Source organism: Podarcis melisellensis (genome assembly GCF_964234715.1).
Source record: "Podarcis melisellensis genome assembly, chromosome: 13".
In the NCBI taxonomy this organism is placed as follows: domain Eukaryota; kingdom Metazoa; phylum Chordata; class Lepidosauria; order Squamata; family Lacertidae; genus Podarcis; species Podarcis melisellensis.
In genome coordinates this window covers 24,808,251-24,819,384 of record NC_138545.1, presented here as the reverse complement: position 1 = coordinate 24,819,384, position 11,134 = coordinate 24,808,251, and the positions used below count along the sequence as shown (strand labels likewise).

The following is an 11,134-nucleotide window of genomic DNA, read 5'->3' as shown; positions in this document are numbered from 1 at the left end:
AGAAGCACCAACCGTACAATCAATAGGCATAGCAACAAAATCAGCATTATAAACATAAGGGTAAATACTTCTTATGTTACAAAATCTACTGATTCGGTCTAATTTTACTGCATAAAGTATCTGCCCATTAAGAGCAAGCGATCACAGTTTCTCTAGATTCTGCCAGTCAATGGTGGTACCTTACAGACTCTAAAATTCTGAGCGGCACTGCTTCTCCAGTCTGTCACCCTGCATTCTGAAAAGCACAGGCCCATTTTATACCTGTTTTCATTATGATTGCTCTTTTTTAGAGTGGTCACTGGAAATACACGCAAGGAAGAGGATCACCATAATTTTAAATAATTACAGGGTTCATGGAGAACAGAACAGCAGAAGAAAACACGTTTATTAGATGTAATCTCATATCTTTTTCCTTATTGAGTCAGCTGGGGAACTTGGACTTAGTGTGACATTGAGAAAGAAAATGTATACTGAAGCCTTCAGTCTGGGGATGAATCCATAAAGCATGGATGGGAAACTTATAACTCTGCAGATGTTGTTGGACTCTCATTCCTATTATCCCCAACCAGTATGGCCAATGGTAAAGTATGATGGGTGCTTCCATCCAGTAATATTTGGAGGGCTACAGGTTCCCCATCCCTGCCATTGAGGAGATGGGGCCTGCTGATCAAAACAGAATAGAGTGGTGCTATTGCTTCCCTCGGACTGGACACTATACTTCTGTTGAGGTTGCCTAGAATTTTTGCTGCTGCATCACATGTTAAATTTGTAGTCAATGAGACTCCTAGAAACTTACACATATACATCTGTCAAGCCAGGTATCCTCAATCCTATATTTGTGGATCTGACTGTTCCTCCCTAAGTGCACTGAATTTTTCATTTCTCCCTACTGAATTTCATTTTGTCAATTATGGCCCAGTTCTCCTACCTGTTAAGGTTGTCTTGAAACCTAATTGTATCTTCAGGGGTTGTAGCTACCCATCCCAGTTTGGTGTCATCTACAAATCTCATGAGCAGCCCCTCAATTCCTTCATCCAAGGATACTTCATCCAGGTTTAGTATTTATATATCTAAAGTAAACTGGATGCATATAAAATAATCCAGCTGCATTCTGAATTAATTGTGGCCTATCATTAAGTAGGCGGTTTCAATCCTATTTACTATTTATTTATTTATTTATTTATTTTAAAAATACAAATAAAGAACCAATCACACATTTGCCAGTGGAAGTGACAACCACACAATATCATCTTTACAGTAAGCAGACTAAGGCAATAACCAACACAAATATAGTTAGGCTGAAATATAGTGACAGGATATTATATAATTTAATAGTTAGCCACTTGTGTTGTAGTGGCTGGAGTGTTCAAATGGGTTGTGCAAGATCAGAACTTCAGTCCTCACTCATCCCCTCATCACCATTCCAGTGTCACTTTGGTCCTGTCACAGTGTCACTGCCTAACCTACCTCACAGGGTGGTTGTGAAAATAAAATGAAGAGTGGAATATATGCCACCTTCAGCTCCTTGGAAAAAAGATGGGATATAAGTATAATAATAATAGATTTAAGAATGAATGAATAACATAACAATAAAATTCTACATTATTACCTCTCAATAAATTATACTCTGTTACATACTGTTCTCACATTTGACAAGAGAGCAGATCCATTTTGGCAGCAGTTCTAAACTGTCTGTCTTTAAGGCAAGAATCTTTAAGTCATTTTGTAGACACTAAAACAAAAAACTTGCATGATGCAAAACATGTTTTTGTGCATGAAACCCATGTCCAAACACTTAGGCTTCCTGACAAATAAAGACATGTGACTTAGGCTACCTTATTTCTATTAAGCAGCTCATATTTAAAAGAAAAGTGCACTGGACAACCACACCCAAGTTTCTAACTGCTACTTATTTCTCCTTGTTAAGTGCTCCTTGCTGTTCAGCTCAGGCTTCAGTAAAATTATATAGCATTTAGGAGCAAAGATACAGCCCAACAATCCAGCACTAGAGGCTAAGATGGAGAAGATCTCCACAGCCACCATGTATTTTCCCTTTGTGCTCAGGTAAGTTGGCACAAAAGAGACCCACACACTGCAAAACACCAACATGCTGAAAGTGATGAACTTGGCTTCATTAAAAGTACTGGGCAATGCCCTAGCAAGAAAAGCCACAACAAAGCTGACAAGAGCCAGGAATCCAAGGTACCCAAGAACAGAATAAAACATAGGGACAGACCCTTCATTACATTCAACCACGATCTCTTTAGCCAAAGTATTCATGTCCAAATTTGGGAATGGAGGAGCAGTAAGGAGCCACACAGTACAAAGAGCTCCTTGAATGAGGGAACAGGAGAAAACAATAGAAGTTGCCAGTCTTTTCCCCACCCAGTTCCTCATCCTGGATCCTGGTCGTGTGGCCATGAATGCCAAAATCACAGTGATGGTTTTTGCTAACACAGCAGAAACAGCCACAGTGAAGACGATGCCAAAAGCTGTTTGCCTTAGGAGGCAGGTCACTGTCTGAGGCCTTCCAAAGAACAGCAAAGAGCAGAGGAAGCAAAGCAAGAGGGCGATGAGCAGAGTAAACGTGAGGCCACGATTGTTGGCTTTGACAATGGGAGTTTTCTGGTATTTAATGAATATTTTTAGCATGAAAGCTGTGGTCACAGAAAATGCAAATGTCATAAAAGCTAAAGTGATACTCAACATTTCATCATAAGACAGAAAGTTTAAACTCTTTGGTAGACATCCATCTTGGTCTCCATTTGGATACTCATCTTCTGGGCATTTTATACATTTGTCTATTTCAGAAAGAATAAAAAAGATATAACAACACCTCAAAAAGGAAATGTACAAAATGGCCTCTTTGGACACTCAGTAATCCTGGCAAAGGAACATTCAGAATCACCTAGCTCATTACAATTTGAGTTTATAGGCCTCTAAGATTCCTTTCCTTAAAGTACAAAAAATAAAATTCCTACATTATGAATTTTCTAGTCTTGACATAAGTGATACAAGAGATGAGAATAAGAAAAGAATGCTCCAATTTAGTAGTTCCCAGTCTTTATGAATAGGAGGACTCCTTTTTAACCAGATTTTTTTTTTCATGGACCCCATTTGCCTCACGGCCAGAGGTGATTTTAAAACAGCATCTGAGCATTGGGCCTGATCCAGAATCAGAGCCTTTTCTTATTGAAATGAAATGGGGCTTCATTTTCTATCAACATATGTAGAAGACATTACCACTGTGGGCTATCAGTTCACACCCACCCACAGGTAAAATTTTTCAAGCTTTGAAAATTTCACCCGTGTAAATTGTCCCTATCCTGTCAGGCTCTTGTTTGTCAAGCAACCATCAAATGCAGAGGTCCTCTGCTGGAGGGGGAAGCTGTTGATGCTTGCTGAGGTTTCCCCTACCTGGGCAATGGTGGAGACGACACAGAGTGGGAAGTGAAAATGCTGATCACAATTTCGTATCAGTAGAGGGTGCAAGAGAGTGACAGTGGACATAACTGTGTATGAAGGGAACTGACACTCTAGCAGGCTTTCCCCAGGCTTGTTGCTTACAAAGGCACTTCTTGAGTGTTTGCCTGGACAGCCATCTGGGTGAACTTCTTGGATGTTTGCCTGGATAGCCTTCTGAGCGAGCCTTCAGGAGGAGCACTCTTGTGCTCCTGCTGCCACTGGGAACCCTCCACCTCCTCCCCAGAATCAGTGGGCATGGTCAGTGGAAGCTCTGAGGTGGCTCACAAGTTGGCTTCTCAGCTACCACAATACAGAATGAGCAGCTGTGGGTGCCCTTTAGTGACTCAGTACTGGAGGAGGCCTCCTCTCAGGAGTTATGGGATGCAAATTCAAGTTGAAGCACAGTTAGTCCACCCCAGCCCAGGCAGAAAGCCAGAGGAGGCTGCCTTGCTTTTTGGCAAATGGGCCACATGAAAGCCACCATAAATAGTTCTGGATATGGGAACAGATACTGGACGCTTGATTCAAGCAAGGGGTCTACTGCCCACAGCATGGGAACCACTGCTACAATATTGTAGACACCTACCTTTTTTATTAGAAATCCTCCCTTCTGGACATGGGTCACAATCGTAGCAACAGAATGGCTCTCCTTCCTTCTTTTTGCTAACATAGCCTGGATGGCACTTGTCATTACACACTGAAGAGGGGGCCTTCTGTCCATAAACAGAAAGGAGGAAAACATACTTAGTGCATGCTTATCTCAATGAATGATTCACACAGAACACAATTCCATCAGAGAGATAATTTTGTATGCAGTACATGTTGATCCTTTCTGGGAGCTATAACAATTAGTCCCAAAATTCACTTTTGTTAGAAATGCTTTTTGCCTTAGTTCTGTACAACTACAGTGGTGCCTCGCAAGACAAAATTAATTCATTCCGCAAGTTCTTTCGTCTTGCGAGTTTTTCGTCTTGCGAAGCACGGTTTCCCATAGGAATGCATTGAAAATCAATTAATGCGTTCCTATGGAAACCGCCTTCAGACCAGGTCCGGGGACAGTCTGTCCCCCAACCTCTTCTGAAGGCTGGGGGGGGCGGACAAGGGCTTTTCTTCCCACCCCCAGCATTTTAAAAAAAACCCAGGACAGCAGAGGACTTCTCCGCTGGCCCGAGGTTTTTTAAAATGCTGGCGGGCGGCAGCGAAGGCAGCCCCGGGGCGATTTAAGACAGTCCCGGGGCGATTTAAAAGCCCCCGGGAAGGCAGGCAGGGGGGGACAAAGACTTTTGCCCCCCGCCCGCCTTTGGAAGAGGTCCAGGACCTCTTCTGAAGGTGGGCGGGGGCAAAAGTCTTTGCTCCCCCCCCCCGCCTGCCTTCAAAAGCGGTCCGGGATAGCGGGAAGCGCTTCCCTGCTACCCCGGACCGCTTTTAAAATGCTGGCGGTGGGGAGCAAAGCCTTTCGCCCCCGCCGGCCTTCCTGGACCTCTTCCGAAGGCGGGCGGGGGGCAAAAGTCTTTGCTCCAACCCGCCTGCCTTCAAAAGCCGTCGGGGGCTTTTAAATTGCCCCGGGACAGTCCCAGGGCGATTTAAAAGCCCCCGGGAAGGCAGGCAGGGGGGACAAAGACTTTTGCCCCCCGCCAGCCTTCAGAAGAGGTCCTGGACCTCTTCCGAAGGCGGGCGGGGGGCAAAAGTCTTTGCTTCCCCCGCCTGCCTTCAAAAGCCGTCCGGGATAGTGGGAAGCGCTTCCCTGCTATCCCGGACCGCTTTTAAAATGCTGGCGGTGGGGAGCAAAACCTTTCGCCCCCGCCGGCCTTCCTGGACCTCTTCTGAAGTCCGGAGGGGGGGGAAAGGCTTTGCTCCCCACCGCCAGCATTTAAAAGAGGTCCCCGGATATTTCCCTACGGGCTTTCGTCTTGCGAAGCAAGCCCATAGGGAAAATCGTCTAGCGAAGCGACGCAAAAACCGAAAAACCCTTTCGTCTTGCGGGTTTTTCGTCTTGTGAGGCATTCGTCTTGCGGGGCACCACTGTAGTTGAAAGCCAGATTGATTTTGGGGACAGTACATCTGTATGATGGGTGGCAATTTGTTTTGATACCTTATACAGTTCTGTTAGTGAACAGCTTCGTTTTCTGGTGTTACAGTACATTTTTGGTAGAGCAGAAGGGGTGATTTGTTATAGCAGTTTGGTGACTGTGTGGAGTGATTGGGTGGATGGCGAGTTTATGGATGTACACGATGAATGAGCCTGGAAGTTGACTTTGAACTCAATAAAAGACATAGCCTATCCATTTATGGTCTCTATTTCACATAAGTTTCGCAATACCTGCTTTCTTTGATGCATCTCTAGATCTCTTTGTGGAACAATAATGGAATGCATACTGCTAGTGAAATACATAGTTTTGTCTCACTGAATTTATTCTTTCATTTCATGAAAAAGAAACATTCAGCAAAATGAGGGTTTTAAAAAAACAAGGGGGTTGTTTTCTTTTTTGCTTACAGTATATTTGCTTATGCTCAGATATTTTTTTTAAAAAAATGGATGTATGAAAGTACAATGAGATGTGTGATAACTGGATGAGTAGTGAATATTGTACTCAACATTAATATTTTGTACTTAGAACTAAAATTCAGACTCTACCTGGTTAAACATGCTATGCCATGTGATCATCTCATCATGAACGGTCAGCCCTCTGCCTGCCCATGGATCCAGCCTTCCTACTTTCACCCTTGAGAAAGATCTATTTTGGAAAGTTACCCAGTTTATAACATCAAATCCACTTTCTAATTCACCTTTCTCATCCAATGACACTTGGTCCCCAGCACTGTTGTTGAAAGAGATTCTCCTCAAGAAAGGATGGAGCTACAATCAAAGAGGTAAAAGCAGCTTTAAAAAGTTATAGAATGGGAAACAATATAAATATTTTTGTTCTGCATCCAACTTTCTTTATTATCCATAGAATATAGAATATTGATAACCTGTCTCACCAGGACCTACAAGGCAACTGAACAGTGAAATAAAGAAGACTACTTAAGACATAATTACACAATAAAAACCGTAAAAAAGAAATAAATCCAGAACAGTAGCAATAAAATAAGAGAGTTATCAATGACTATAACTAATTTGCAGTTTTCTTAAATTATGTGTAAAAGTTGTACTCTAAAACTCATCAGCAACAGGTCCACATCAAAAAGGACTTCACCAAGACAACTTAGAAGGCCCTACTTTGTTTATCCTCCCACTGCATTTCAGATTGGGGGAGGGTATGGAGGGTAGTTACAATGATGATCTGAATTAATAGGTAGTAGGGGGCCATTGAGATAATCTTGGCCCAAACAATACAAGCTGCTAAATGAACTGGGTCCTAAAAACCATCTGGTTACCAAGGTTACCAAGGCCATGGTCTAAGGGCCCAAGATGCAGCAACATTGCTGAAGTTAATCAGGCCTGGGTTTAGTTGGAGTGTAAACCTATGTAATGAAAGTTTCCATTTGTTCCATGAGGGAAGAAAGGCAAGATAAAAATGGACTAAATAAATAAATAAATTTGAGCACTCAGTTTATGTGTGTAACTCTAATCACTCATTTCCTCCATATTCAAATCTGTTGTCAATTTGAGACATTGCATTTTTTCAAGCATGTGTGCTATTCTATAGCATTGAGGATGAAGACATGTTCCCTTCCTTCCTTCCTTCCTTCCTTCCTTCCTTCCTTCCTTCCTTCCTTTTTTTTAATTTATTTTTTGGCAAGCTACTAGCAGAAAGGAGATTTCTCACTTCTCTAATATTTCAGAATAAATGTTTATTTGTTCATTTTCAAACAATCTCTCTTGCCCGTTTTCACTCATATGGATCTGGTACAGACATAATGCTTGATGTTGGCAATCCATAAATTCCAGAGGCAAGTATTTAATTGTGCTTTCCCTCCCTCCTGCTCCTGCATTATTTATAGAACACAAAAATCTCATTCTCTTCCCTTGATTGCCTTTAGTCAGGACTTACTATCCCAACTGCCTGAGAAGAAGGGGAATGTATCCTGTGCTATATGTATTTCATGAAAAAAGAAACTGAGAAATTTCACTTGCAATATTATGGGTTGTATCCAATGTTTATCCAACACAGAGTTGATCCATGGAAATTAATAGGACTAACTTAAGTCCACTTATTTCAATGGATCTTTTCTGAGTTGAACTTAGTTGGGTACAACCCTATAAGGCATTTTGTCAGTTGTCAGATTAGTTGAACATAATAGTATTCTGCATTTTCTAATCATATCTGTAGAGTTGCCTTGGCAACGAGTTAGTACCTGCCACGGCCGCACATTTGGAAGTATTGTCACAGCTCTGTGCTTGGAGTTCAGTGAGTACATGGCATGCAAAGCATGTGCTATGACATAGGCAGCATTGTATACACTGTAGCTTTGGGGGGTCATGCTCATTTCAAAAACTGGTGTAGCAAGGCTCTCCAACCTTTCCTTCCCAGTGCAGGCCCCATCGTTCTCTCCAGGGGAATCTAACAATACACAGTGAAATGCTTGTTCCCAGAAGTCTCTTATGAAATTGTCCCCACTGCATGGTTTAAAGATGTGAAGGAAATTGTAAAATTCCCAGACCTCAGTAGAGTGCACTGCAAAGGACAAAGCTCCTTGGAAGAGTGTTATATTCCAGTCCCTTTGATACTGTAATGCTGGGAAGTCCCATGCAGCGGTCATAATCCACACTCTGCCTAGAGATGCCCCAGACATATCTTCACTTTCTACTTGGTACAGCAAGAATATTAAACCCACCATAGACAATGTTTCTGCATATACAATAACTGCCTTTGCTTTCCTGTCTTTGTCAAGGCTGGTCGTCTCCCATGCCTCTTGGTAGCCATCGAGTAATTCAGAGACATCTGTCAATGGTGGCATTCTGTCTGTGAAAGCCAAGCAGATGCCATTATGGGAAAGCTTTGGCATCAAGATCTGCACAAAATCCTCTCCTTTATCATCAGCCAGTGTGATAATCCCAGCCCACGTCCACTGGAAATGCAAAAGTAGTTGGATAATTCCAGTGTACTGATTTTCTTCATTGGGGACCACTCGGTATATGAAAGGGTATTGGATTTTAGCATCCAGAGAAGAACCAAATAAATAATAAGAGACCTGAGAAACAGTATACACAGATAAAAGTATATTAGTGATTGTGTGCTTTCAGATATAGTGTGGACATATTTTAACTCTATTTTTCTGCTGTTAACCTCAGAATGAAGGCTCAAGAGGCATAACTGTGGTGAAAGATTATAATTCATTAGTTTGAGGGTATGCAGCAGTACCATAAACTGTCAAAGAAACGACATGTGGGAACTTATGGGGAAAGAAAGAGAAATATTCTCTTTCACCCAACCTAGGAAAGAGTGTCCTGGCTTGGTGTTCATCATAATTAAATTGAGTGATATGGTCCTGTGATTACCAGTGAGTGTGTGGTACATAATTTGTGCATGTCACTCCTGCTATCTGCCATTCCACTGGGCAAACACTTAAGGTCTCAAGAGCATCAGACCAAACCAACCACCTCCCCATGCTAGCAGCCAGAGAAATGTGATAAAAATTGCCTTGCCGAGGAGTAGCTCAGTATGCTTAGCTAGGCTTACTTTCATCCTGCCCACATGTAATGCCAATTGTGAGATCAGAAGCCATTTAGCCAAATTATAAACACTCAGCTCCAAATATTCCAATTGCAAGGCAATGTGGAATTAGCAAAAAAGAAAGATAAAGGGGGGAGAGACTCAGGAGCCAAATAAGGAGTACCCATAAATGTTAGACAGTGACTGACTAATCCCACAGTACTCAGGGTGGGCAGGCAGCATGTTGTGCTGAACACAGAGGTTTCTGGGATGGGTCTAGCCCTTAGAAAGTTAAGTACCAACCCAACACTGGGCTCCATGAATTCTCACTGTCACCCTCCATTTTAGAGGAAGTCCCTTGAGACTTTCTACTCCATTGAATACGGCAGATTTCCCCCCATTATATGGACAAGGGGCAGCATATCTGTAAAACTGCAGTGTCTTACATGCATATCCTACCTGAGGAATCTTGTACGCATTTAAGAATGTGGCCATGTATTGAGAGACTTCAGAGTCAAGTCCCCCAATGGCAGCTATCAGATTCTTCTGTGTGTCACACTTATAGTTAGGGACAATCTCTTTCAGGCTAAAGAGAAGATTCAGAGTAGTCTGATACGTCATCTTGGCATTGAAGTAGCTGTCATAGATGTGAAATCCCAATGAAACATTTGGTAAGATCCTGAGATTCTCATTGATCTCCTTCAGTGCAAATACCAAGGACAGTACATGCTGGAAGTTTTTTGTCACTACACTGCAATAAAAATATATACCACATTAAATCAATATTTTAGACCTCATGAATAACTGTTCTTGCAAAACAAAAAAAATTCCTTCCAGTAGCACCTTAAAGACCAACTAAGTTAGTTCTTGGTATGAGCTTTCGTGTGCATGCACACTTCTTCAGATACACTGAAACAGAAGTTTCCAGACCCTTCTATATAGTGAGACAAAGCCACTTTTCACCTGCTCACCCCTTGCTTTTTCCTGTAATACCTATTGCAGTTGTTAAGAGTCGTCAACAGGCTCATCACAGCTATCTGCCCATCACCCATTCCCACCACCATTCTGAGTAATACCCCTCCCCACCTTCTCACTATATAGAAGGGTCTGGAAACTTCTGTTTCAGTGTATCTGAAGAAGTGTGCATGCACACGAAAGCTCATACCAAGAACTAACTTAGTTGGCCTTTAAGGTGCTACTGGAAGGAATTTTTTTTGTTTTGACTGTGGCAGACCAACACGGCTACCTATCTGTAACTGTTGTAAAGACATCTGTTTTTGGGTCTGACATCCTTTTCATCAGTACTGCCATATGTATCTTCCAAAGCAATGTGTATATGATCTCAAACTACAAATAACTGAAACAAAAATAGATGGGATCGCTTTAAGAGGATGGCTCTTTTATGTCTGTGAGCTGCTTGCCTTCTTATTAATTTAAGCAAACTTTTTGAATTTGAAAAGAGAGAGGGAGATGGGTTGATACTGTTCTTAAACATTTTATACTATTCATATTTCTGGAGCTCTGTTGATAATAAAGCAAGCAAGGGAGAATTTTGTATCCAAACAAACTTCAATTGATTCTGCATTCAACCAATATTGTTATATCTGCTGTTGAAATAATCTATGAATGGGTGTCATGCTCTCTCAAAATCTACTTTAAACTATGAACCATTGCTGCAACGATTATTTCAACTTATTTTTCTTACTAAGAAAAAATTAACCAGAAAACTTACCATTAAGAGGAATATAAATTGAAAACATGTTTGAACAGTGTGGGTTCTAGGGGCAGCAAAGAACATCAGCTAGTGTGTGCTTCAATAAAATCTGCCCTGCATAATGAAAAGTTGTGTAATTTTGTTTGTGAAAAAATGAAATTACTTTATAGGAAATCAGGGAACCATGATGCTGCTTAATTAAAATGTAACTCACATTTACATTGTGCACACAATAGACCCCATTGTGCCTCAGTGGAATATTGAATTCCAGGACTGCCCATAATTTGCCAGGCTACAATATAGATAAATAGTTACGTTATAAATTTCATCATCCTGACCAGCACCTTCTCAAAGCACT

The 11,134-nt window shown here is 41.7% G+C and overlaps 1 protein-coding gene across 1 annotated transcript; it reads right to left on the bottom strand.

Moving 5' to 3' along the window:
• Window positions 1-1,905: 1,905 nt before the first annotated feature.
• On the bottom strand, window positions 1,906-9,683 carry LOC309354787 (vomeronasal type-2 receptor 26-like; the record flags this gene model as incomplete). The annotated part of the gene is made up of 5 exons (XM_081885058.1): window positions 1,906-2,801; window positions 4,046-4,178; window positions 6,101-6,322; window positions 7,765-8,601; window positions 9,522-9,683. 5 exons carry the CDS (start codon window positions 9,681-9,683, stop codon window positions 1,906-1,908), a joined length of 2,250 nt encoding a protein of 749 aa, XP_081741184.1.
• Between the last annotated feature and the right edge of the window lie 1,451 nt (window positions 9,684-11,134).